The sequence below is a fragment of the Lissotriton vulgaris genome, chromosome 7 (genome assembly GCF_964263255.1).
Source record: "Lissotriton vulgaris chromosome 7, aLisVul1.2, whole genome shotgun sequence".
Lineage (NCBI taxonomy): Eukaryota > Metazoa > Chordata > Amphibia > Caudata > Salamandridae > Lissotriton > Lissotriton vulgaris.
This window is the reverse complement of record NC_141695.1, coordinates 1395518220-1395544486: the sequence shown is the minus strand read 5'-3', so window position 1 is coordinate 1395544486 and position 26267 is coordinate 1395518220. Positions and strand designations below refer to the sequence as shown.

Sequence of the window (26267 nt, the reverse complement as noted above, 5' to 3'; positions counted from 1 at the left end):
CGGGCCGTCTGGCCTATCCACGCCGTTAGGCCTGCAGCTCATGGTAAGGACGCCGTTCAATAAATGCCCCCAGTGTGGAGCAATATTCCCGCACAGTGACCATCACAAGGTCTGTAACCTGTGCTTATCACCAGAACACGAGTTCAGCTGTCCAGCCTGCGCATCCTTTCGATCCAAGAAAACTATTCGAGATCAGAGGGCCAGTCTACCAATCATGCAGAGAACAGCTCTGGAACCAGAGGACATCCAGATGTCCCTGAGGAAGATTCCGAAGATCTCAATCGTATCTGGGGCAGATGACTCCGATGACTCCATACCTTCGTGTCAGCGTGTGAGTGCTACTGCCCCTGCCCCAATCCCAACACCCAAATCGAAAACAAAGGTCAACACTCCGTCATGACCGAAAACCTACTTTAGAAGCCCCGCCTTCGAGCTCAGCTCCGAAGAAAATACAAAAGCCTTCCGGTAGCTCGGGACCGCGCAAACCGCATGTGCTGATACCACCAGCCCCATCAGCACCGAAACCAAAAGAAGTCCCGGCTCCGAAAACTCAGAAACGGTCGACTCCGAAAGACAAACCGGCTCCGAACATAAAAAAAAGCCTGCTTCCGACGCTTCCAAGTCGACGAAACCAGCTTCGAATTCAAAGCTAAGATCTTCGGAGCCAAGACCTACGGCAAAGGACTCTGCCACGACTCCTAAGGCTAAGGACACAGAAATGACACAACCACGCTCTGAACCGAAAAAATCGGGACCGAAAGCGGTTCCTGAAGAAGAGGAGCTTTTTCACCCTGATCCTCGACAGAAAAAGATCTATATTGACAGACACAGGACATGTTTCTACTGGGCCACACAGAAAGAGGAAATTAGATACAGCCCCTCCACCTCCGGTGCCTGTAAAGGAGGACTCTGCCACATCACCTATGCGCCCTTCTTCTCCTATACCTCACTCTATTTCTCCTCCTCTTCCTTCACCTCCTCAAAATTCTCCTCATTTCTCACCACAACATACACCTCCTCATAATAATGATGATGATATTATTATGGGGGAGGGAATGACCCAAATTACCCTTTTAACTACCCAAGAGATCCACCTGACTGGGAGTACCCAATCCCACCAGATGTTCCACAGGATGTACCCAATATTCCTGATCCAAATGCATACCCATCCAAACCTTCTCCTACAGAAGATACTATTGGGTTTGGACACTTACTCAATAGAGCTGCCATCCATCATGGGGTCACAATGCACTCAGATGAGGCAGAAGAAGACTTTCTACTTGACACTTTTGAGCAATCCCAAAAGTCAGTGCAAATTTTACCTATGATCAAAGGAGTCATTAAGCATGCACCAGAAGTGTTTAAAGACCCTGTAGGGGCTAGGATCATAAACCCCAGAATAGAAAAGAAATATAGGCCTGCTCCTGGGGATCCCGCATACATTAAAGGAGAGCTACCTTTAGACTCACTAGTCGTTTCCAACGCTAGAAAAAGAGCAAACTCCCAAACATCAGGTGAAGCACCACCTCCTGATAAAGAGTCAAAGATGATAGATGCTTCAGGCAAGAGAATAGCTGCTCAAGCAAGTAACACATGGCGCATAGCTAATACACAAGCCCTCCTCGCAAGATATGACCGGGCTCATTATGATTAGCTAGAAACACTCTTACAGCATCTACCTGACCAATATAAAAGTCTAATGACCTTATCCAAGAGGGTAAGCTAATTTCTAATGCTTCCATCAAGTGCGCACTTGATGCAGCAGACACTGAGTCTAGAACAATAAATACTAGTGTTCTTCTTTGACGACATGCATGGCTACGCATCTCAGGCTTTAAGCAAGAGGTGCAAACTACCATATTAAATCAACCATTTAACCAACAGCAGCTTTTTTGCCCAGCTGTAGACACAGCACTGAAAAGATGAAAAAGAATATTGAGACTGCCAAATCTATGGGAGCTTTGCAGTCCACACAAACAAGAGACTCCTTTCGTCGCTCCTTTTATAGAGGAGACTCCAACCAAGCTGGAGCAAACAATTCAGCTTCCTTTAAAAGCAATACACAATCATCCTCCAATAGAGGGTATTTTAGAGGAGGCTACAGAAGCAATAACAACAAAGGGAGAGTGAGAGGTAATAACAATCAAACCTCTCCCACCACAAAACAGGGACTTCCTTCAGCTCCCCCAACAGCATTCCACTCCTGTAGGGGGGAGAATAACACAGTTCCTACCTGTCTGCAATGCCATCACAACAGACAAGTGGGTAAGACAGATTATCCAGTATGGCTACTGCCTAGAACTCACAGCTACCCCTCCACATATACCACCCAGACAGCGTCCAATGTCTACAGAACATCTTACGCTGCTCAAACAAGAAGTTCTATCATTGCTTCAAAAAGACGCAATAGAAATAGTTCCATTACAACACCAAGGGACAGGGGTTTACTCGCTGTATTTCCTAATACCCAAGAAGGACGGGACACTAAGACCAATTCTCGACCTCAGGCCCCTCAATCTGTATATACACTCCGATCATTTTCATATGGTCGCTTCACAATAAGTGCTCCCATTGTTGCAGCAAGGCGATTTCCTTACAACACTAGATCTCAAGGACGCCTACTTCCACATTCCCATACATTCTTCTCACAGAAAGTATCTAAGGTTTGTACTAGAAGGACAACACTATCAGTTCAAAGTCCTTCCATTCGGGGTCACAACTGCACCAAGAGTGTTTACAAAGTGCCTAGCAGTAGTAGCAGCACATCTCGGAAGGCAACACATCCATGTCTTCCCATTCCAAGACGATTGGCTCATAAAAGCCAAGTCATTCAACCAGTGTGTCGAACACATCTCAAACAATTTAGGGTTCACAATCAACTACACCAAGTCGCAACTCCAGACCTCTCTTGTACATCAATACCTAGGGGCCACAATAAACACAGCTCTAGCTGTCCAGCCAGGATACAGAGCATTCAAGCCTTGGGCACAAGGTTTCAAGAACACTCTCTCCCAGCCAGATTTTTCATGCAACTAATAAGCATGATGGCATCTTGCATTTTTATTGTACCATATGAAAGACTGCAAATACGCCCATTGCAGCAATGTCTAGCACAGCAGTGGAACCAGGCTCAAGGAAAACTTACAGACCTGGTGTTGGTAGACAGCCGCACACATTGCTCTCTGCAGTGGTGGAACACCAAAAACTTGTCCAGAGGGCGGCAGTTGCTATAGCCTGTTCCACAGATAGTACTTACAACAGACTCATCCCTGACAGGATGGGGAGCCCATCTACTACTCCGTACAACTCAGGGAAGATGGACCATTGAACAAAAAGTGTTCCACATCAATCACCTAGAGCTGCTAGCATTTTTCCTAGCACTCAAGTCCTTCCAAGTACATTTACAAAACAAAGCTGTCTTAATCCGGACGGACAACATGACAGCCATGGACTACATTCAAAAACAAGGAGGGACACATTTGCTGCAACTGTCCCAGCTTGCACAGAACATTTGGAGATTGGCCATTCCAAAAAAACATATATCTGCTAGCAGAACACCTTCCAGGGGTTCACAATCAGATTGCAGATCTGTTAAGTCGACAGACACAACCGATTCATGAATGGGACCTACATCTGCAAGTTCTACCATTCTTTCACAAGTGGGGTCACCCCGACATAGTTCTGTTCGCCACACACGAAAACCCAAAATGCCCAACCTTCGCTGCCAGGTTTCCACACCCGCTGTCAAAGGGCAATGCAATATGGATGAACTAGTCAGACAGATTTGCGTACGCTTTTCCGCCACTCCCACTAATACCACTAGTAGTGCGCAAGCTAACACAACAGTCTCTCAAAATGATCTTAGTAGCTCACCAAGGGCACACCAACAGTCGTTCACAACTCTGCTAGAACTCTCTCTAGTTCCACACCAAGACTGTGTCTGACACCATCCATGCTAACGCAGAACCATGGAGACATCAGACATCCAGATCCAAGTCAACTGAATCTGGCGATCTGGCTCCTGAAGTCTTAGTTTAGTTACCTTAACCTACCACCAGACTGTATGAATATCATTAAAGAAGCCAGAAGACCTAATACTAGAGCTTTCTATGCAGCAAAATGGAAGAGATTTGCCATTTACTGCAACAATAATCAAATTGATCCCCTGGATGCTTCCATCCAAAATTTCATCTGCCTTCTTCTACACTTACAAATATGTAATCTAGCATATTCACCTATAAGACTATATCTGGCAGCCATTGATGCGTACTTACAAAATAAACAACATCTGTAATTATTTAGAGTACCTGCAATTAAACCATTAAGGAAGGATTAAAAAGAATAAAAGAATCATTCCTCCTAGGTTACCACCCTCTCCAGAGTGGAACCTAAACATTGTTCTTACCAGGCTCATGGGACCCCCTTTTGAACCTTTACACAAATGTGAACTGCAATTCCTCACTTGGAAAATAGCTTTCCTTATTGCTATTACCTCTCTCAGAAGAGTGAGTGAGATTCAAGCCTTCACTATACAAGAACCATTTGTTCGAGGCATGTGGGCTGCTGAATTCATATCTGTGCATAGATCGCCACCTAGTGTTGGGTCCGGATGATTGCACATTGTTGTCCTGGAAGAGTCTTCGAAGTGTCACGAGATAGGTGGCTCCTCCCCTGGACTACAGTGCGCATGGGCATCGACTCCATCCCCAGATTGTTTTTTTCCGCCATTGGGTTCGGATGTGTTTCGGTTCCCTCTGTCGGAACCGACAGTTGTTTAACTTCTACTCGAGACCAAAAGGTCTTTAGGCTGGGCGTCGGTATTGTTGCGTACGAGTTTTCTCTCTGACTCTCAGCTCCGATCTCTTACTGCCCTTCCACGTGCCTTCGGCGCGGACGGGCCTACCCTACACCTCTAGCTATGGAGCGGACTCCATTTAAAAAGTGTCCGCTGTGTCACTCCAAATACTCACACCTCGACGTGCACCCTGTGTGCAATACCTGCTTGTCACCGGATCACCGCGAGGACACCTGCATGGCGTGTTCGAAATTCCGGAGCAAGAAGACCTTGAAGATTCGTCGTGCCAATCGGCTCCAAGCTCAACTATCGGCTGCGGCGCCCCCTCCAGAAGACATTTTCCAGGAATCTGTCGAGGTGGAAGACGACGCGCGAGATTCGGACTCTGGTCCCGCGTGTGACGAGGAGACCTACGACGCGGGTGAGGAGGACTTTGACGAAGTCTCCGACGAGGTAGGGGACGACGATCAGGCTTGTGCCACGATGGGGGATAGCTCGGAGGAGGAGCATCCCCAACCAGACTCAGGGGTTATACCCTTTCATACGGCCCAGGTCGAGGGATCGCCTTTGGGCCTTACCCAAGACCTAACTATAAGTCCTACGTCCCCGCCTCCGGGCCCGGTCACGGACATTTCAGAACAATCACTTCAGTTGATAAAACCTAAAGTGAAGCCAACTGGTCACGCACCATCGGATCCGAAACCGAAACCGAAAGTGGCGCAGGTGATGAAGGTTCTGGAGGCGTCAACTACAAAAACATCCAAAATGGCCGACCCGAAGCGTCGCGCCAAAATGGCCGACCCGAAGACCTCTGGGTCGGTGCCGAAGGCGAAGTCCTCCGATGCGGCCGCGTCGGCGCCGAAAGGGGTCGTGGACCCGAAGACGGCTCCGAAGAAGCGTCAAGGCGACGACGCCGATAGGCATGGGCCGCCGGCGCCGAAGAAGGTGCCCTCGGACATTGTGGATCTCGAGGATGAGGAATCGCTCGAGCCGGCACAGCCCTCTCCTGCCTTCACAAAGAAAGTGACGGAATCCTTGCAGCGGATTCGAAAGGCCGGTGTGAATCCCGCTCAGGACACTGTAGCGCCTAAGCCTACTGCGGGCCACACGCCTATCCGTTTCACTCTCCCACCAAAGTCGGCGCCGAAGGCCTTCGCGCCGAAGCTGGGCGGATCCGCTAAGGAGCCATTGACGCCGAAAGCTGCCTTGACGGTGCCAAAGCCTCGACTCCAGTCACTTGCAGTAGAGGAACGTCGTGAGGTATTCATCGACGCCAACACCGGAAAACTGTCGCTCCACAAAAGGAAAATCACAACAGAGCCGGCGTTGGAACCCTTTAAGATCCCTCTTAAAAACAAGAAGGACTCTGCAGGATCTTCGGCTATGGTGGAACCTATGTCCCCCCAGGCCCAACGGCACTCTCCGACGCATTCAGTCGCAGTCGATGCGGACGAGGAGGATGCCGAGTACAACTATCCGGCGTACTCGGATCCGGAGGAGGGGCCTGTACCCTGGACCACCGGCGCCGACACCGACGACCCGCAGTCGGGTCAGGACACTCAACTTTTCGCCGCCAAAACGTCTCCTACAGAAGACTCGGCGGCCTTCAATGCTCTGATAGAGAGAGCTGCGGCCAACCACGACGTCGAACTGCACTCAGACCCCGTGGATGTGGACTTCTTGTTCGACACCTTCTCGGTGGCTGAAAAGTCAGTCAAGACGCTGCCGATGCTTAAGGGGGTGCTTAAGCATGCCGCAGAGGTTTTCAGGGAACCCACACGGGCGCGTGTGGTCAACCCTCGAATCGACAGGAAATATAGGGCAGCTCCCACAGATCCAACATATATCAAGGGACACTTGCCATTGGACTCCTTGGTCGTTTCCAACGCTCGGAAGAGGGCAAACTCTCAAACGACTGGTGACGCTCCTCCCCCAGATAAGGAGTCGAAAATCTTTGAAGCCTCAGGCAAACGGATCGCTGCACAGGCAGCTAACATCTGGAAGATATCTAACACCCAAGCCCTGCTTGCACGTTATGATAGGGCCCATTATGACACACTTGAGGCCATCCTACAACACTTGCCTGACCAATACAAAGAGGCAGGGGAGATGCTTATTCAAGAGGGTATACTCATTACTAACGCATCCATCAAATGTGCACTGGATGTGGCAGACACGGCCTCCAGAGCTATCAATACAAGCGTGTTACTTAGACGCCATGCCTGGCTTAGGATTTCGGGGTTCAAACCCGACATCCAAACTACTATACTAAATCAAACCGTAAATCCTGACCATCTGTTTGGCCCGGAGGTGGATGCCTCCCTGGAAAAAATGAAAAAAGACACAGAGACTGCCAAGTCAATGGGGGCTTTACAAAGTCAGCAGTTTCGAGGTGGCTCCTTTCGCCGCTCAAATTCAAAAGGCACCTCAAGAGGACAGGCATCCCAATCCACACAATATTACAAGGGTAACACCCAAGCCTCGTATAACAACAAGGGCAGAGGTGGTTACAGAGGCAATAATGTCAAGGGCACGGGACGTGGAAACAATGGCTCCAGGTCCACCACCACCACCAAGCAGTGACGTCTTGTCACTGCCCCCCGACCACACAACACCAGTCGGGGGGAGACTCCAGCAGTTCCTGCCAGCGTGGGAGTCCATCACCACGGACAGGGGGTGAGGTCTCTTATCCAGTACGGGTACTGTCTGGAGCTTACGTCCATTCCACCGGACATCCCGCCAAGAAGCCGTCCTATGTCCGGCGAGCACTTGACCTTGTTGCAGCAAGAAGTCCTAGTTATGCTGCAAAAAGGGGCAATAGAGCTCGTTCCATCGCAAGAACGGGGAACAGGGGTTTACTCCCTGTATTTTCTCATCCCCAAAAAGGACGGGTCCCTCAGACCGATCCTGGACCTCAGGCCCCTGAACTGGTACATCCTCTCGGAGCACTTCCATATGCTCACGTTACAGCAGGTGCTTCCCCTGCTTCAACAGGGGGACTTCCTGGCTACGCTGGATCTGAAGGATGCCTATTTTCATATCCCCCTGCATCCTTCACACAGGAAGTATCTCAGATTCACAATCTTAAACCAGCATTACCAGTTCAAGGTTCTGCCGTTCGGGGTCACCACAGCACCGAGGGTGTTTACAAATGCCTGGCGACCGTGGCGGCTCATCTCCGTCGCCAGCACGTCCACGTCTTTCCCTACCTGGACGACTGGCTCATTCAGGCAAAGACAGAACAGCAGTGCGTCGACCACGTGTCACGCACCATTCATCTCCTGCACGATCTGGGATTCTCTCTGAACTACCCAAAGTCCCATCTCCAGCCCGCCCACGTGCGACAGTATCTGGGCGCAACAATCAACACTCTGGCAGCCACTGCGCAGCCAAATTCAGTGAGAATCGCCAGTATCCAGGCGCTGATCCAACGATTCAGACCCCAACACTCGCTTCCAGCAAGGGTGTTTATGCAGTTGATAGGCATGATGGCCTCCTGCATCTCCATTGTCCCGCACGCAAGACTACATATGCGTCCGCTTCAGGAGTGCCTAGCACGTCAGTGGACTCAGGCTCATGGGCAACTGACAGACCTAGTGTTGGTGAGCGGTCGGGCTTACAACTCTCTGCATTGGTGGAATCCACAAAACCTTTGCAAGGGCCGACCATTCCAAGAGCCTGTCCCACAGATTATCCTGACGACGGACGCCTCTCTCCAGGGATGGGGAGCGCATGTACTCCATTACACTGTGCAGGGACTATGGACACTACAGCAACGGAAGATGCACATCAATGTGTTGGAGTTGATGGCAATCTTCATGGCCTTGAAGGCGTTCAAAGTACATCTGTGCAACAAAGTCGTGTTGATCCGGACGGACAACATGACAGCCATGAACTACATTCAGAAGCAGGGAGGCACACACTCTCCACAGCTGTCTCATCTGGCTCAGAGCATGTGGAAGTGGGCCATTCAGAGGAACATCTTCCTCATGGCGGAGCATCTCCCGGGCAAGGACAATCAAATGGCGGACCTGCTCAGCAGGCACAGCCATCAGATGCACGAGTGGGAGATACATCCATCAGTACTCCAACCGTACTTCCAAAGGTGGGGTCATCCAGAGATAGACCTATTCGCCACAAAGGAGAACGCAAAATGCCAAAGCTTCGCCGCCAGGTTCCCACACCCGCAATCACAGGGCAATGCGATGTGGATGAACTGGTCAGGCAGATTTGCGTACGCTTTTCCCCCAGCACCTCTGATACCGCTGGTGGCACGCAAGCTCAGGCAGCACTCACTGACGCTCATCCTGGTTGCTCCAACGTGGGCTCGCCAACCATGGTACACCACGTTTCTGGAACTTTCCGTGGTACCGCATCAAAGGCTTCATCTCACTCCCAGCCTTCTGACGCAGAGCCATGGCGACATTCAGCACCCAGATCCGCAACAGCTCAACCTGGCGATCTGGCTCCTGAAGTCCTAGAGTTTGGCTACCTCAATCTTCCTCCCGATTGTATGGACATCATTCGGGAAGCAAGGAAGCCCACTACTAGAGCTTGCTATGCGGCTAAATGGAAGAGGTTTGTCATCCACTGTGCTCAGCACAATATTGACCCGCTAGATGCTTCCATCCAAAACATCATCTGTTACCTTTTTCACCTGTATCGATGCAATCTAGCATACTCTTCCATCCGCATTCACCTATCTGCTATTGCAGCATACCTCCAAAATAGGCAGCACCTGTCACTCTTTAAGGTTCCCGCTATCAAAGCCTTTCTGGAAGGACTCAAAAGGGTCATTCCGCCAAGGACCCCACCAGCTCCAGAATGGAACCTCAACGTGGTTCTTACACGACTGATGGGTCCTCCCTTTGAGCCACTGCACTCTTGTGAGCTTCAGTTTCTAACTTGGAAGGTTGCGTTCTTAGTAGCCATTACATCGCTACGGAGGGTTAGCGAACTGCAGGCGCTCACCATCCAAGAACCTTTCTTCCAAGTGCATGCTAACAGGGTGGTGCTCCGCACTAACCCTAAATTCCTACCCAAAGTGGTATCACAATTCCACATAAATCAAACAATTGAATTGCCGGTGTTTTTCCAAAACCCAGAGACGCTGGCGGAGCGCATGCTCCACACCCTTGATGTGAAAAGGGCTTTAATGTACTATGTAGACAGGACAAAAGATTTCCGCAAAACCAAACAACTTTTTGTTGCTTTTGCCACACACCACAAGGGAAACGCTATCTCCAAAGCAGGGATTGCTAGATGGATAGTAAAGTGCATTCAGATCTGTTACGCTAAAGCTAAGCGCACTCTCACTATCCCACCGAGGGCCCACTCCACCAGGAAGTTAGGGGCCTCTATGGCTTTCCTAGGTAACATTCCCTTAGAAGATATCTGTAGAGCAGCCACATGGTCTACCACACACACTTTCACTAAGCACTACTGTGTAGACGTGCATTCCAAACAGCAGGCAGCTGTTGGTCAGGCTGTTCTAAAAACGCTTTTTCAGACTTCTGCAGCTGGCACGGGCGGCCGCCGTTAATGGAGGGACTGCTATGTATTCTATGCACAGATATGAATTCAGCAGCCCACATGCCTCGAACTGCAAATGCTACTTACCAGTATGCATCTGTTCTTGGCATGTAGGGCTGCTGACATTCATATCGCCCACCCTCCTCCCCGGCGCCTGTAGCAGCTGCAGTATTCATTCATATATACACATATGCTCATAGCATGGTCATCATTCACTTTCTTCACTCCATCTCTGCCAATGGCTAAAAACAATCTGGGGATGGAGTCGATGCCCATGCGCACTGTAGTCCAGGGGAGGAGCCACCTATCTCGTGATACTTCGAAGACTCTTCCAGGACAACAATGTGCAATCATCCGGACCCAACACTAGGTGGCGATCTATGCACAGATATGAATGTCAGCAGCCCTACATGCCAAGAACAGATGCATACTGGTAAGTAGCATTTGCATTACAATTACACCATAATAAAGTGGCCCTAAGCTAAGAATAAATCCCAAATTCCTTCCTAAAGTCATTTCTCCATTTCATCTAAACCAATCAGTAGAATTGCCAGTGTTTTTTCAAAACCCAGACTCTGTAGCAGAAAGAGCTCTACACACCCTAGACGTTAAGAAAGCCCTTCTCTATTACATTGACAGGACCAAATCCTTTCGAAAAACTAAACAATTGTTTGTAGCTTTCTCGCAACCACATAAAGGCAACCTCATCTCTAAAGCTGGTATTGCAAGGTGGATTGTAAAATGCATACAAATATGCTATCAAAAAGCTAAACGTACATTAACAATTCCTCCTAGAGCGCACTTCACACGCAAACTAGGAGCCTCTATGGCTTTCTTAGGGAACATTCCCCTAGAAGACATATGCAAGGCAGCAACATGGTCTACAACACATACCTTCACTAAACACTATTGTGTTGATGTGCAAACCAAGCTGCAAGCTTCTGTAGGCCAAGCTGTCCTAAAAACTCTTTCAGACTACAGCAACAGATACAGGTGACCACCGCTAGGGGAGACACTGCTGTATAATCGATGCTCAGTGTGAGATCTGCAGCTCATATGCCTTGAACGGAAAATGCTACTTACCAGTATGCATCTGTTCTTGGCATGTGGAGCTGCAGAGTCTCACACGCCCACCCTACTCCCCAGGACCTGTATCTGTTCCAGTTCTATCTTAATTAGATATACACACATGGACATCCTTTTTTCTTTCTACTAACTTAGTTTCCCATCATGGCGAAAAACAATCTAAGGATGGAGTCCATGCCCAGGCGCACTATCGTCCAAGGGAGGAGTCGCCTATCTTGTGACTACAAAGACTTCTTCCAAGACGACATCAACATGCAATCATCCGAGCCCAACACCTGGTGGCGATCTAATGCTCAGTGTGAGACTCTGCAGCTCTACATGCCAAGAACAGATGCATACTGATAAGTAGCATTTTTCTTTCCTCTATAGGATAACATTGACTGTTTTTCTGTGAAAGGTTTCTAAGTGTAGAGTTTGAAAACCTAAAGAAATTCTTTAAAATTGTACTGTTTAAAAGACGATTTTACTTACCTGTTTACAGGAAATGTCCCAGAATAGTATACAGGTACGCTACTCTGAATAAGAAAAGTAATCCAAAAGTAACTTACCTGTAATCTTACTGAAAATCCCAATCAAAGCATATGTGCTGTATTCTGAAAAGCATTGCATTTTCAGTAACACTACTGTAAATCAAAGTACATTTACAATTGCAATCTAAACTGTTATAATCAGTATATTTACTACAAAGTACTTATCACTTACCTGTGTCAGGCTTGCTTGGTTCTAGGAAATAAAATAACTAAAAGAATATTTTTGATGCAAAAACAATTGGTCTGAAGTTCAGTGTTGGAGTGTGTGAATTTATTGACTGAATGTGTAAAACAAATGCTTAACAGCCTCTACAGACCTCGAGCAGTAAGGCCTCTGATAATGCCTTACTGCTCGACCACACTACCACCAATAGAGAGTGAGGTGCTATCTAACTTTACCTCTGCCTACCTTTGGGGTTCCACTGGACTCTGTGCACACTATACCTCACTTTGGTATAGTATATACAGAGCCAGCTTCATAGAATAATATCTGAAAAGCATTTCATATCTTAGAAACTATGCTAGCATTGTAAATGTAGGTGCAGGAAAGAAAACTGGGTGTGTACACAACTTCACATCTAATCACACCTTTCACTTTGCAATGCAAACCAATCTTTTTATTTTGGACTGGAGAAAGATGTGAGACTCCAGCGTTGGTCATCTGCCTGATGAATACATGATTGCTTAAAGCAGCTCAATCTGTTATCTTAAATGTTGTTTGTTATAACTAATGCTCCCAGTTTTCTGTTTTTACTGATTTTTAAGCATAAACGAAAATGGAAAGCATTTGTCTAGATATGGTAAAATAATGTAATTATTGTTTTTCACCCCTTATCTCCAAGTGTTAGTGAAACAGCTGAGCACATTGATAGCCAAGGGAATTACAAAAGAATATGATTTCATAATGGAACTTAAATACCTGCAGATATGCACAGTGCTAATTGCACGCACAATTCTGACGCATTCTGAGAAGTATTGTATTTTATATGACTGCCTAGCACACTCAAACCCAATATTTATTTATTTTATATAAGAACTTTTATAAAGCACGAACATGACCCTTGCGGGTGTCAGAGCGCTGTACACACGGCCAAAACAAGAATAAACTCCATCCAATAGAAGTCAGTATAGTGACACCACAAGGGGTACACAAACAAGATCCGGGAACTGGTAGTGGGCCACACTAGATCCATTTCTCCTAGGGTGTAAAATATTTCCTGTAACATTTAGTAAAACAAGCAAAGTGAACTTGACGCAACATAATACAATAATTGATAAACCTGAAGGGTGAGGGCCCTCGGGTAAAATACCAATTCACAACCAAACCTAAAATAAACTGAGAACAATATAAGTTGGGAGAAATGTCAGGTCTGTAGCAAGGGGACATGTAAAAGGGAACACGATGATGCAGTCAATGAACACTCAGGAGAATCGATTTGGCCTGTTTCTTGAAATAGGCAGTGTAAGGATTGGCTCTCAACTCCGCAGAAAGAGCGTTCCAAATTCTAGGTCCCAGACTGGAGAAAGCACGTTTGTACGTACTTTTCTTCTTAAGTTTGGGTGGTTTCAAGAGAAGTGTGGACATACTTCTTATGTTCCGATTGGAGCCAGAAATAACAAGCTTGTTCGCAAGATAGGCCGGAGTGTTGTAATGCAAGGCTTCATGCCTGAGGCAAGCTATTTTAAAGCGAATCCTCGCTTCAATAGACAGACAATTAATCTGCCTATGTCAGGTGTAATGTGATTGTGTTTTTTGGAGCCTGTGGTGAGCTTGGCTGACGCGTTGAGAGTGGCTCTGAGAGGAGCCAAGCTTGTTTTAGGAAGCCCCGCAAGGGTCACCAGACCATATAAGCCCGCAAGGGTCACCAGACCATATTCAAGACGTGAGATCACCAGGGGTTGTACTGCAGGTTGGAAGTCTTCGGTCGGAAGCAAAGGTTTGATTTTCTGAGGGTGTTAAGCTGAAAGTTGGCACTTCTAATAGTGGCATTGATGTGCGCTTGCATGTTAATTCGTTTGTCTAAGGTAATGCCTAGCGATTTAGCAGAATCAACCAAGACAGAGGTGCAGTTAAGGGCTGTGAGTTGGTTTAGCCAGTCCAGGGTAGGTGCAAAGCGATTGTGGGGGGGCAATAAGCAGGAATTCAGTGTTGAGGGTGTTCAACAACAGATCATTCTTGGCTAACCATTGTTGAGTTTGCGAAAGAGCTTCGTTTAAAATTTTAATGTCATCTAGAGAGTAGATGTTAGACTGGTTCAGAATGACAGTGAGAGGTTGAAGAGCGTGGGTAAGAGTGCGAATCCTTGCGGAACTCCAATCCTGACCTGGGTACTGGAAGTAAGGGACTGGTTAAGTTTAATCCTAGGAGTGAGGTTGTGTAAGAAAGAGGTAAACCACTTTAGGACCGGTCCCGCTAAACCCATCCTCCGTTGTAGAAGATTAATCAAGGTTTCGTGTTTGATGGTGTTGAAAGCAGAAGACATGTCCAGAAGGATTAGAAGACCAGGGACATTCTGATCCAAGGATTTCAGCGCGTCATCCACTATGTGCGTTAAATCAGTTTCCGTACTATGCCCTGCTCTGAAACCGGATTGATAGAGGTCCAGTAGTTGAAATTTCTCTTTATGGATGCAGAGCTGCTTGTTGAATCATTTCTCAAGAAGTTTGGCTAACGCTCGAAGTTTGGCTAACGCTCGAAGTTAGTGATAGGTCTGAAGTTGTTGGGATCAGATAAATCTGAGTTGGGCTTCTTGGGGATGGGAGTGACTTGTCCAATTTTGAGGCAATCTGGGATGCTCCCCTGCAGAAGGAATTCATGAATAATCCGCGACCAAAGAGTGAGAATGGCCAAGTTGAGGTCTTTAAAATGTTTTGCAGGAAGTGGATCATTGACTTGATTGGCTGGTTTTAGAGTTGCCATCTCCTGGAGTAATTCTGTATGATCTGGCAGGATAAAGGAATTCCAAGAGGCGTCAGTTTTGGGAGAACATCCGAGAGGAAAGGAGACCGCCGAGGGCACCACCAGCTCCTGTGAAGATGAGGTGAGGATTAGGGGCAGCATCACGGGAATGCCAGGTTGGAGCTCCAGTTCGATTTTTTTTTCCTAGTTTTTTTCTGAGAAGTGCACTGTGAATTCCTCCCCGCCAGGAATTGGACAGGTTTGGGTTGGAAATGTGTTTTGCTTGCTGTTTGATTTGAAAAAGCATCTTGGGTCTGTTTGTGGCGCCGCCCAGTTGCGCTCTGAAATGGTTCATTTTGGCAATGCAGATTTTTTTATTTTATGCACTTCTCATTTTTCTTAGCCGAGAGAGGCTGGTGGTGGGAGGCTCCTTTCTCTAGGACCTCCCTAAAAGCCTAAGTTTGCGGTGTTCGTCATCGTTAAGGGGAATCCTTATAAGTTGTTCTGGCGCAATAGAGTCCGATGTTAGTCATAGTACTAATGTAATGGTCAGAAAGATCGTCCAGGTTAGTAATGTTAGGTGGAGTCTGAAGTCTATTCGTGGTGATGGAAGTAAGAGCATTGATGTTTACGTGTCATATTGTAAGTCCATTGTTTCGCTTTAAGAGGTTGTCCCTTTCTGCTACTCGACTTTTCCAGTATGTGGAAGGCAATTTGATGATGGTCCGACCAGTCGCAAGGTAGGATGTCCTTCACTTGAATGAGATTGTATCTAGCAATTATGAGGTCTAGGGTGGCGCCTTTGGTGTGGGTGGGACCCTTACAGATCTGAGAGAAGTTGAGATTGGAGAGGAAAGTCTTAAAGGAGCTGACTGAAAGATCATTGGTGTCATTCCAGTGGAGGTTAAAGTCTCCAAGGAAGCTATGGTATGGTTGATCAGAACGTGAGCTAATGAGCTCCATGAAGATCAAATTGTCACCAGGAGGATGGTATATCATGTGTAGCACACAGACAATCTTGCCCTTATTCCAAATTTGTCATAAATAGTTCATAGGAAGATGGCAAAGCCTTCTGAGATTACTTTACGGTTAGGCTGGAGCGATGAATGCAGGTAATGCCCCTCCCTCGCCCCCAATTTTCCTGGGCGATACCCCGGATAATGACATAGGTGGTACTAAAATGTCCAGATCTGGGAGGAGGTATCGTTGATCCAAGTTTTGGTTAGAATCAAGAAGTCCAAATCTTGCGCTAAGATGAGTGCTGAAATGTCAGCCGCATGTTTCACCGCAAATCTGCAGTTGAGCAGCAAAGCGTTAATGTGGGGGAGTTGTTAATCTCTTCAATATGAGTAATATTTCTTTTGAGTATATTTTCCTTATTAATCGACCTGGAGTTAACCCTGGGTTCCCTGTCAGGGTCAGGGGAGATAGCGGGGATGTTAATAACTGCGTTAGAGGAGGTGACCGATCTCAAACTACTATTCGAGAATACAAGAGCGTGGATGTCTTCCTCTGACAGCTGAGGATGAAACCTACGAGGTCTGAAGTGATGGTTGGGCAGAGGTAGGTGTGTGTGTGTGTGTGTGTGTATATATAATATAGGTTTGGGTGTACATTTCGTAGCTTAATAAAGTTTTACTCTAATTGTTGCAAATTCATGCTTACACAGACCACAAATAAATAACAGTAAGGTGTAAAAAGTTAAGGTGGGACAATGTAGAAGGAAATGAATATCATAAAACTTGGAGCTCTAGCTATGTTTTTTTATGCATACTCTGCTAATGGAAGCTGTCCGAGTACAAAATGAAATGTTTTCTTTGTTACTTTACATAGGCAGGGTGTTTACTTTTTCTCCCCAATACCCACCACCAATTCCCTATTGGGTTTTAATGTTGCTTGTTTCATGGTTTGCAGTGCATAGGATTTTTTTGTAATGTTTATTTGTGCCTGCACCATTTCACAACATTTTCTTCTTCTCAGGGTTACACCAAATCCATTGACATTTGGTCGGTCGGTTGTATCCTGGCAGAGATGCTTTCCAACCGCCCTATATTCCCTGGGAAGCACTACCTGGACCAGCTGAACCACATCCTTGGTAAGACAGTGTCTGGAGAGGAATTAATCACTTTTAACCAATTATATAGTCTGTTTTGGTTACTGCCTGTAAGAATATCTCTCCTCAGAGGCTAGGTTGCCAAACCCTACCATGCATTTGTGTGTTAAGGGGCTCACTGTACAGTCATCTTTGTTAATCGCTCATCTAAGGATGTGAGAATAGATTTCGTCTGCTTGTAAAAATGTGTAAGATGTTCCGTGCAAATGACAAAAAATAGACATCTGCAGGATGGAAACCATTTTAATTGCTTCCTCTAGGCCAGTGTAAAACAGATCTCTGTAGTTTGTAAAATGTGGTCTATTGCTCTAGGACAGAATTCATGACTGTATTACTTTAGTACGCTGTCTGTCATAAGACAACACAGATAGGCAGGTTGTGATAATGGGTACTCTGTTGACAGCCCCAATCTTATTTTCTTGAAGGGATCCTGGGTTCACCTTCACAGGATGACCTGAACTGCATTATCAACCTCAAAGCACGGAATTACCTGCAGTCACTGCCTCAGAAGTCCAAAGTGCCCTGGAGCAGGCTCTTCCCGAAGGCAGATGGCAAAGGTAGGGGACTCTGCATCATGCCTGTTATGGTATTGTAGAATTACATATTTGGTGTTTTTATACACCACTGTTGTATCTAACCCTTTTCTGTTAACAACTGTTGGTATTGTTGTGTCACCAGCTGATTGTATTATCAAATTTCTTTCTGTGCTTCTATAGTTCATAGTTATTCCAGGACATCTAGAGTCCAAGCCCCTGTGGCCTTAACTCAGTGGCCTACACCAAAATAAGGATTAATTGTAAATGAATTGTTTATTTTTATTATTGTGTACATTGTTTGATAAAGAAGCAAGGGCTATAATAGTTTTCCTCCTTTTCTTCACGCCCTGCATTCGGATCTCACCCCTTCCCCTCACCCAGGTGCTCATACAGTTCTAGCATTGCTATTGTGCATAATCCCACCAGTGTGGCTCTGAATCAAATGTTGATCCTTTGATTTTTTTCCAGGAAGTGCCAATGTAGACTCCTCAGATGCTGGTTGGGTCAGGGAATGTTGGATGTGTTGAGGTCCTGGTCAGTGGTTGATGGTGGCTCTGGCTTGACTTACTTTGGCTGTTCTTGAGACTTGTAGAAGGCAAGAATCTTCTGCTGAGCTACCTTGGGCCACTACATTTGAGTTTTTTTGCAAGTGGTTCATAGTGAGACGATGGAAGATAGGCAGTCTTGGGCGCAGGCTAGAGTGATTGCTTGAGTGTCGGTGACTTATCCTGGGAATCTTGGGATTTCAAGATGAGTTGGCCTACCAGTGTTTCAGGTCTAGTGAATGGCTGTTCCAGTAAGGATTACTTCTGGATTCTGGAATTTGATGACCACTTCCGTTTTCTTGATGGGCAGATTGCTTCAGAGATGGACCTGATTTAATGAAGTCTTTATTAACTTTCTTGTTATTAGCTTTTATATTCTATGAACGTTTTTTTTCATGGTCTTTGAAAACCCATGTTTTTGCTTTAACTGCCTTAAATCTTTTAACCCCTTCGAGGCTAATGACGAGCTGGGCTCGTCATGGCGCTTACCTGTCGTGCGCGGATGACAAGGCCAGCTCGTCATGAAACAATGGTAATATGATATCTGCAGCGCACAGCGGGAAAAGCCGCCGCAGCGATGCGGTTAAAGAATCAGGCAGCCTTGTGTCAGCTGTTGTAGAAGAGTGAGGTCTTGAGAGGGATCAATGTGTCAAAGGCGACAGTTGACCAGAGGTACAACTGTCATCACAAAGCTATTTGACTGATAATATACTAGTAGTCAAGAGAAAGTATGCTGTTCTGATATAAAAGCACTTTAGTAACTTCAATTATCATTGTATTTGAAATGTCTTTTTAAATGTATATTGCTGATAATAATTTCTACTAATTATTGTCACAAAAAGTATTCTAGTGTTTTTTAGTAATTACTCATCCGGTAATGATTCTTATATGCTCCTCACTGATGCTAATTTTTATGCATTTTTATTCATTTGCCGCCTTGCTGCTACCTCTGGATCCAGTACTGTTGCACTGTCCCTTTATTTGTTGCTAAATTAGCTTTCTTGCCTTATTCTATTTATCGTATATCAAGATATCTGGTTTTATATTTTAAAAAATATGTGGCTGTTATTTTTTAACATGTGCTGACTATAATGTAGTTTGTCTTTTTTCTTATTATTGTTTGTAACTTTTATGGCCTGTCCTCGAAAGTCCGAATAAAGACCACTTGACTTGATTGATAATATACAAGTAGTGAACAAATAGTTTGAGGTCGATCTTCGTCCATGGTCTAATGAGTCTTTGTGATTGCTATATTCTAAGCTGTCGGAAGGCTGAAAGTGATGGCCTGGTGATCACTCTAGTTGATGGGGTTGTTTACAGTAGCATTCATGTGTTCTGGAGACGTGAAAGTTGCATATAGTGTGCCTGGCTCAGTCGATGGGGTCAAGGGCAATTAACATGGGTATTTCGGGATTACTGGTTAATTTGGAAGGATATCGAATTTGTGGTAGGTCTGCTTTATTGACTCAATTGTTGAGATTATACAGAATGCCTTGGCAGGTGTGGTTGAGGGTGATGTCCATTATAAAAGTCGAGAAACGTTTTTTAGAAGACTGATCATGCTGCTGGTATCTGTCAATCAACAAAGATGATGTGGCGCATAGGAGAACAAGACCATCTGATGATTATGGATTCACTGTCTGACTGAAAAGACAAGGAAGCTGGTGGCTGTATAGTGTTTTTAAAGATGACTGCTAAGTTTTTCACAGGTTTTCCTAATAGTTTGCTTTCATATCTAATTTGGTAGCCTGGTAAGATGAATTGTTGAAGCCTTGGTCGGGTTATTGTTCTCTTCACCATACCAGCTTTCGTTTCTGATAAGGGGGTCTAAAATGCAGTCTGTGACTAAGTGTTGTAATTGCTAAGGCGGTTTTTGTTCATGAGTCTAAATTTGATGAACCTGTAGGATGGTGAGTGGGGCAACATGAGGAGCATGTGGAGGGCAGAGTATTAATGACTGTGGCAGAGGGATTGAAGGGGCAGATAAGGGGCTCAATGTTTGACTTGGGTGGTATTTGTATGGGATAAGAGGGTGGTGTGAGGGATGAAGAGAAATGATGTTAGAAGTTAGAGATGCTGCAAAGAGGACTGGTAAGAAAGGGGGATGCTGTCAGGGTGATGTGGGAAGCGAATGAGTGCTCTCATTTGGAAGAAAGGTTAAAGGGGAGTCATTTTCTGTTCAGGTCTTACGTAAAATGTTTGGATTAGTGGAGGTGGAAAGTGGTATTGGGATGTAGAGATTTGAAGGCAGAGATGTGATGTGCAGTGGGTGGATAGCTTTGTGTGCGGTGAGCATAGGAGAGGGTGCGGGGTAAGGAGCCGTGGTGAGGGGAAAGAAATCTGGAGCTGAAGGGACATGGTAGAGGGATTAGCTGGTTAGAAAGGCAAGGGAAGGAGTGTGGCAAGCTGGAGTGGTATGGAACGTAGAGGGGGGGAAAAGGAGGTTCAGTGAAAGCAGATGAAAAATAAAACAGAAGGGTTGAGGAGAGCAAGGAAAAAAGCAGAGCTGGCGGTGAGGGAGGAATAGAAAGTGTGGGAATGATATTTCGTGGTAGCCAGAGCGTAAGCACAAGCAGAAGGAGTGATGTCTGTATATTCTTTCTGTGGCACACTACTCCTTTGGTTTCCTAACCAATTTGTCTCCTTTTCTTCAAATGTTTTGGCGTGCTGCCCACATTCTCTCGCCTGATTTAGCGAGTGAAAATAAATGCAGTAAAGGCAGCGTTCTACATCGCAGTCTGTCATGGTGCACTCCAAAGTGAGTTCCATAATTCTCTTTACTTGAAAACATTCAATAATTATTTGCTTCTAAGAGTAAGTAAATATATTTTTTGAATAGCACAAGTCATGAAATTCATGCTGTGTGTAATCCATAATCAAGTTGTGCACAAGTTACACTACAGAAGCAATCTGAAGTGATAAAACGGGGCGACCAGCCATCTAGAAGCCGTTTAATTTTGTCTAGGGTAGTGGTTTCGTTATGGTGAAGAGTTTCGGTCAGCGAGTCTGCGAATTCAATACCTAAATATTTAATGACGCTGCTTTGCCATGTGAGGCCAGACGTGTCCAGAACGTCTCTGTTGGTATGAACATTAAGAGATTTGACCTCCGATTTATCTCGGTTTAATTTATATCCGGAAAGGGCTGAGTACCTAATTGACAACATAAGGCCTTTAATGGAGTTTTCAGGGTCCTCAGATGCAATTAGGATGTCATCGGCGTAAGCCGCTAGTTTTATCCGAGTGTCGCCAAACTGCACACCCGCTATTTCCCTGTTGCACTTAATATCAGTCAAGAGGGTTTCAAGAGCCAGGATGAACAGTGCGGGGGAAAGAGGGCAACCTTGTCTAGTGCCCTGATACAATCTGAATGGGTCAGAAAGGGTAACATTGATGGCAATTCTGGCAGACGGCGAGGAGTAGATGGCCATTACCATGTTAATATATGAGGAGCATAATTTGAAGGACTGCATACATTGTCTGAGGAAGGCCCAAGAGACTTTGTCAAAAGCCTTTATGGCATCCAGGGTTATGGCTACTGTTGGGGAAGGAGAGGACTTGGCTTTCTCTAGGATGTAAAAACCACAGTTGATGGACAGAATGCAGAACAGTGTCATACATTCATCCCAGTACAGAGATCTGGGCCTAAATCCATCGTTTCTTTGCACTCCACACCACCCCAGATCAGACATGGCCATATGCAAATCAGTCTGACCCTGTGCCTCATGGGAACAGTCCAGCCCAAACTGCCAAGCCATGCCTTCCCTGGACCGGAAACCAGCTTCCGAGGACCGGTTTCTGGCATTTCAGCCGTCTTCAGCCCGGCTTGCTTGAATCCAGTGGTGTGGAGAGCATGGGACTCACGTCTGAGCATACCCATCCCACTCGGGGCGACAAATGCAAAAACCACAGTTGATGGACAGAATGCAGAACAATGTCATACATCCACCCCAGTACAGAGATCTGGGCCTAAATCCATTTAGCCCAGATCCATCGTTTTTTTCAAAAAAAGGTGGATTTAGCCCAGATCTCTGTACTGGGGTGAATGTTTGACATTGTTATGCATTCTGTCCATCACCTGTGTTTTTTGCATTTCTCTAGGATGTGGCACAGAAGCCTGGTATTATCATTTGACAGTCGATGCTTCAACAAACCAACCTGGGAGGTGCTGATCAATTGAGGATGCAAGATATTAAGTCTAGCCGCCAGGACCTTCGCATACATTTTGCAATCTAAATTTATCAATGAGATGGGGCTGTAGTTCTTGGATAAGAGTGGGTCCTTGCCCTCCTTAGGAATCACTATGATAGCTTCGCTCATTGAGGGGGAGACGCTGCCACTTGCAGCAACTGAGTTAAAAAGTGTTTGAAGGGTAGGGGTGAGCTGCTTGTCAAAGGCCTTGTAAAAGGAAGCAGAGAACCCATCAGGGCCTGGTGCTTTGTTACACTTTAGGCTTTTGATGGCAGATATAACCTCGGTGTCTGTGATGGGGGAGCCAATGTGGGCGCTATCGTCTTCTGAAAGTTTGGGGAGGTTCAGGGATTCCAAATAGCTAACACAGGCCTCTGTGTCCAGGGACACCTCATTTTTGTAAAGGTCCTCATAATAGGACTTAAAAGTGGCTAGAATTTTAGTCTGTTTCGTATGCACTATATTCGCGGGGTCCCTAATCGAGGCAATGGTGGTCAGCTTCTGTTTGTGCTTTAAATAAGAGGCGAGAGGTCTCCCCGCTCTATTACTGTCACATAACTTTAGAGCTTTGAATTTGTTAATCCAGACTCCAGCCCGTCTGTTAGTTATCGCATTGTATTCATTTTTTTCTTCTTAAACTAAGAGATCAAGGGGTGCTGTGTAACTATATAGTTTGCTTTTTGGACAGCTTCTAGGTTCCTAATTTCACGCTCAAGCTCTTCCAGCTCCTTATTCAGCTTCTTGTTGGTCTTTGCCTTGATATTGATAACTCCCCGAATCGTGGCCTTGAGTGCGTCCCACAGAGTGGAAGGAGCTGTTGCTGGGGATGAATTTATCGCAATATATTGCTCTATGGCTTCGATTATTTGTTGTTTATGTGCAGGGTCGGCTAGGATTTCGTCGTTGAAGCGCCAACGTCTAGGTGGTAGGATCGAGCGGGAGCCAGCCAGTTTGGCGCGAACACATGCATGATCGGAGACTAGTTTTGGGGCAATATCCGTTTCTTCAATGAGGTAAGTGAAGGAGCTCGAGATGGATGAAATCAATTCTTGAATGAGTTATGTGGGGCTGAATAGAAAGTATAATCCCTACCACTGGGGTTCTGGAGGCGCCAAGAGTCTTTTAGGAGAAAACGGTCACAGAGTCGCATGAGTGCCTCGTGTGAGCGCGAAGGGTGAAATATGCATTTAGATTGACGATCTAGGACTGGGTCCATGGGAAGGTTGAAGTCACCTCCTACTATTATGAGGTTGTCTTGTGGGATATGTTCCATGGCCCGGGATATCGAGTCCCAGTATTCCGACACGTCCGAGTTGGGTCTGTAAATGTTCACAACGTGAACAGGGTCATTGTCTCTCAGGAGATACGCGATGAGCAGTCTACCTTCCTCGTAATGTGTGTGTGAAATAACAGAGGTTGCATTTTTCACTATCAGAGTAATCACCCCACCTTTCTTGTGTACCACAGGGGGAACAGAGCGTGTGTGAGACCCAGTGAAGGTTAATGAAGCGAGTGTCCTCTGAAAGCTTGGTTTCCTGCAGTAAAAGGATGTCCCCTTTTGATTTAGCGAGGTATTCCAAGACTTTCCGTCTCTTAACCGGGTGGTTTAGGCCCTTAACATTCAGGGACACTATGTTGAGGTTGTCTGATATGGACTTGGTATCAGCCATCAGTGACAGGTAGTGTCGCCAGTTGGAACATCAGAGCAATTGAATGGGGTGTACCACCTGCTAGGATCTGCAGGAAGGGTCTAAAAGTTGGGCCTAACCCATTGCCTCTAATCGCCGTGAGTTCGAGTTGCATGGAGTCAGTGTTGCTTTTGGTGGACTTGGCCAGGTCGTGGACATCTGCCAGCTTTTTAAGTATCATCTCCATGGTGGCTGCCATGTCTGCTCTGGCCTTGATGGGAGAGCCTGAGATCGACGGTTCTGCGCGCACCTTCTTTTTATTACCTCTGCGCGCACCTTCTTTTTATTACCTCTGCCTTCTCTTTCTGCCATCGTGGGCCAGACACGCAAGTAATAGAGTGGGAGGAAGAGATAGCGCCTGAAGTCCGACCTGTGGCGACGTCTGTTGTAGGTGATCGTTCCTGTGTTAGGAGTTCCTTGAGTTGACCGTCTCGGGCAACCCCAGGGCAGGCGGAGGCTCCAACTTGCCGTGGTCGGCGCAATTGCGTGAAAGGCTGTTTGCCAAGATGTGGAGCGTGTGGTTGACCACCAGTAGTGGAGAAGGCGCAGGTATTAGGTGCGTCGGTAGAGGAATTCGCTTCAGAAGATTGGCAGCTGCAATTTACGGTAAGAGGCGCAGGTATTCGGTGCGTCGGTAGAGGAATTGGCTTCAGAAGATTGGCAGCTGCAATTTGCGGTAAGAGGAACACGGCGGTAGATAGAGGAGTGCTTAGTGCATAAAGGGGGGTGGTTAGGGTCCCCCTGACCTTAGTCGCTGGTAAGAAGCTCTCAGGTTTACGGCGCAATGGCTCCCCTAGGTTCCAAATTCTCGATGCTGGCCAAGTTGGAGGACCTCAGACACGTGCTCTGTAAATGAGTAAGCCTGTTATAGTCCGCTGGAGTGCTGTAGTGCGCTGGAGGATGTCGCGCTGATGCGGAGTATGTGAGGGCTCGGAGTATCTGGCCATCCAGGGTGTGGAGCAGTGCTGGGAGCCTTTTTGCACACACAAAGCCGGTCAGCAGCAGCGCCCGGCGTCCCCCATGTTGCAGCTCCTTGTGGCAGGGCCACGCTATTCAGCGTGTCCCGACAGCCGCCATTTTTAGGTCAGGCGGAGCGGAACGGTTGTGTGGCAGCCGGTAAGGAGTGAGCGCTCACCTCGTTAGAGCTTCCAAGGGCAGTCCGGGGCCTCCGCATGTGATCATTGAGGCTCAGTAGGGCAGCTCGTGGTGGATCTTAAGAATCTGCAACACCAGGGTCAGGCATATCCATGAGCGAGACGCGGCGCCATTTTAGATCGCCCGTGTAGGTTATACACGCTCGGCGGGAGATTTTCGATTTAGAATACCAAACTCTTTCCTCCGCGCCCCTCAGTCACTCAAGCGGGGTCGCTCATCTTAGGGAATCAGACTCTGCCAGAATCGCGGGAAATCGCTGGGATTACAGCGGAATCGTTCCACTGTTCCGCTGAGATCTCGTATAGGCAGCCATCTCCACTGCCGTTTAAGCCACACCCCCCCATGCCCCAGAAGTTTTTAAGCACCCCGTTAGAACAGGGTTCTCAATCCCAGGGTGGATAAAAAAACAAGGCAGCTCCAAATGACCCAATTTACATTAAAGGTCAGATTACCTTCGATTCCCTTGTGGTAAATAAAGCATGCAAGCGTGCAAACTCAGAGTACAGGTGACACCCCCCCTTCTGATAAGGAATGCAAATTAATTCACATATCCGGAAAACATATTGTGTCGCAGGTTGCAAACCATTGGCGGATCGCCAATGTCCAAGCTTTATTGGCCAGGTACGACAGGGCATACTACGACGAGCTTAAAAAGCTCATGGAACACCTTCCTGACAAGTACAAACAAAAAGCCAATGACCTTATCCAAAAGGGCAAACTCATTACCAACACCTCAATAAAATGTGCGCTTGATGTGGCCGATAACCGCATCTTGCGCAATTAACACTAGCTTCTTGTTGCGTAGACACGCTTGGCTCCGGGTTTCCGGATCAAGCAGGAGGTTCACTGTTATTTCGAATCAACCGTTTGATCAGGAACATATTTCCGGTCCCACAGTTAACACATGCCTTGAAAAGATGAAGAAGGATACCGAAATTGCTAAGTCTATGGGGGCCTTACAGTTTCCTTCCCCTAGAGGCTCTTTTTGCCACTCCTTCTACAGAGCCGGCTTCAAAACCATGGGTTCAGAACATTCCTCCTACAAGAGCCCCACTCACACATTCCCGAAAACATACTTTCGCGTAGGCAACAATAATAAAGGGAGAGGTCGTTGCAACAATAGCCGGACCACTCCTACCTGTAAAAAGTGACTTCCTTGCACTTCCCCCCCCCAATCATCCCACTCCTGTCGGGGGAC

General features: G+C 46.6%; 1 protein-coding gene across 1 annotated transcript in view; it reads left to right on the top strand.

Annotated features, from left to right (window-relative positions):
• The window catches only part of LOC147705703 (mitogen-activated protein kinase 1-like), a 426270-nt gene that overhangs the window by 291534 nt on the left and 108469 nt on the right, over nucleotides 1-26267 (top strand). Inside the window, exons 5-6 of the mRNA XM_086932128.1 lie at nucleotides 16823-16937; nucleotides 17381-17512. Coding sequence (XP_086788254.1) covers nucleotides 16823-16937; nucleotides 17381-17512 — 247 coding nt within the window. The remainder of the gene's footprint in view (nucleotides 1-16822; nucleotides 16938-17380; nucleotides 17513-26267) is intronic.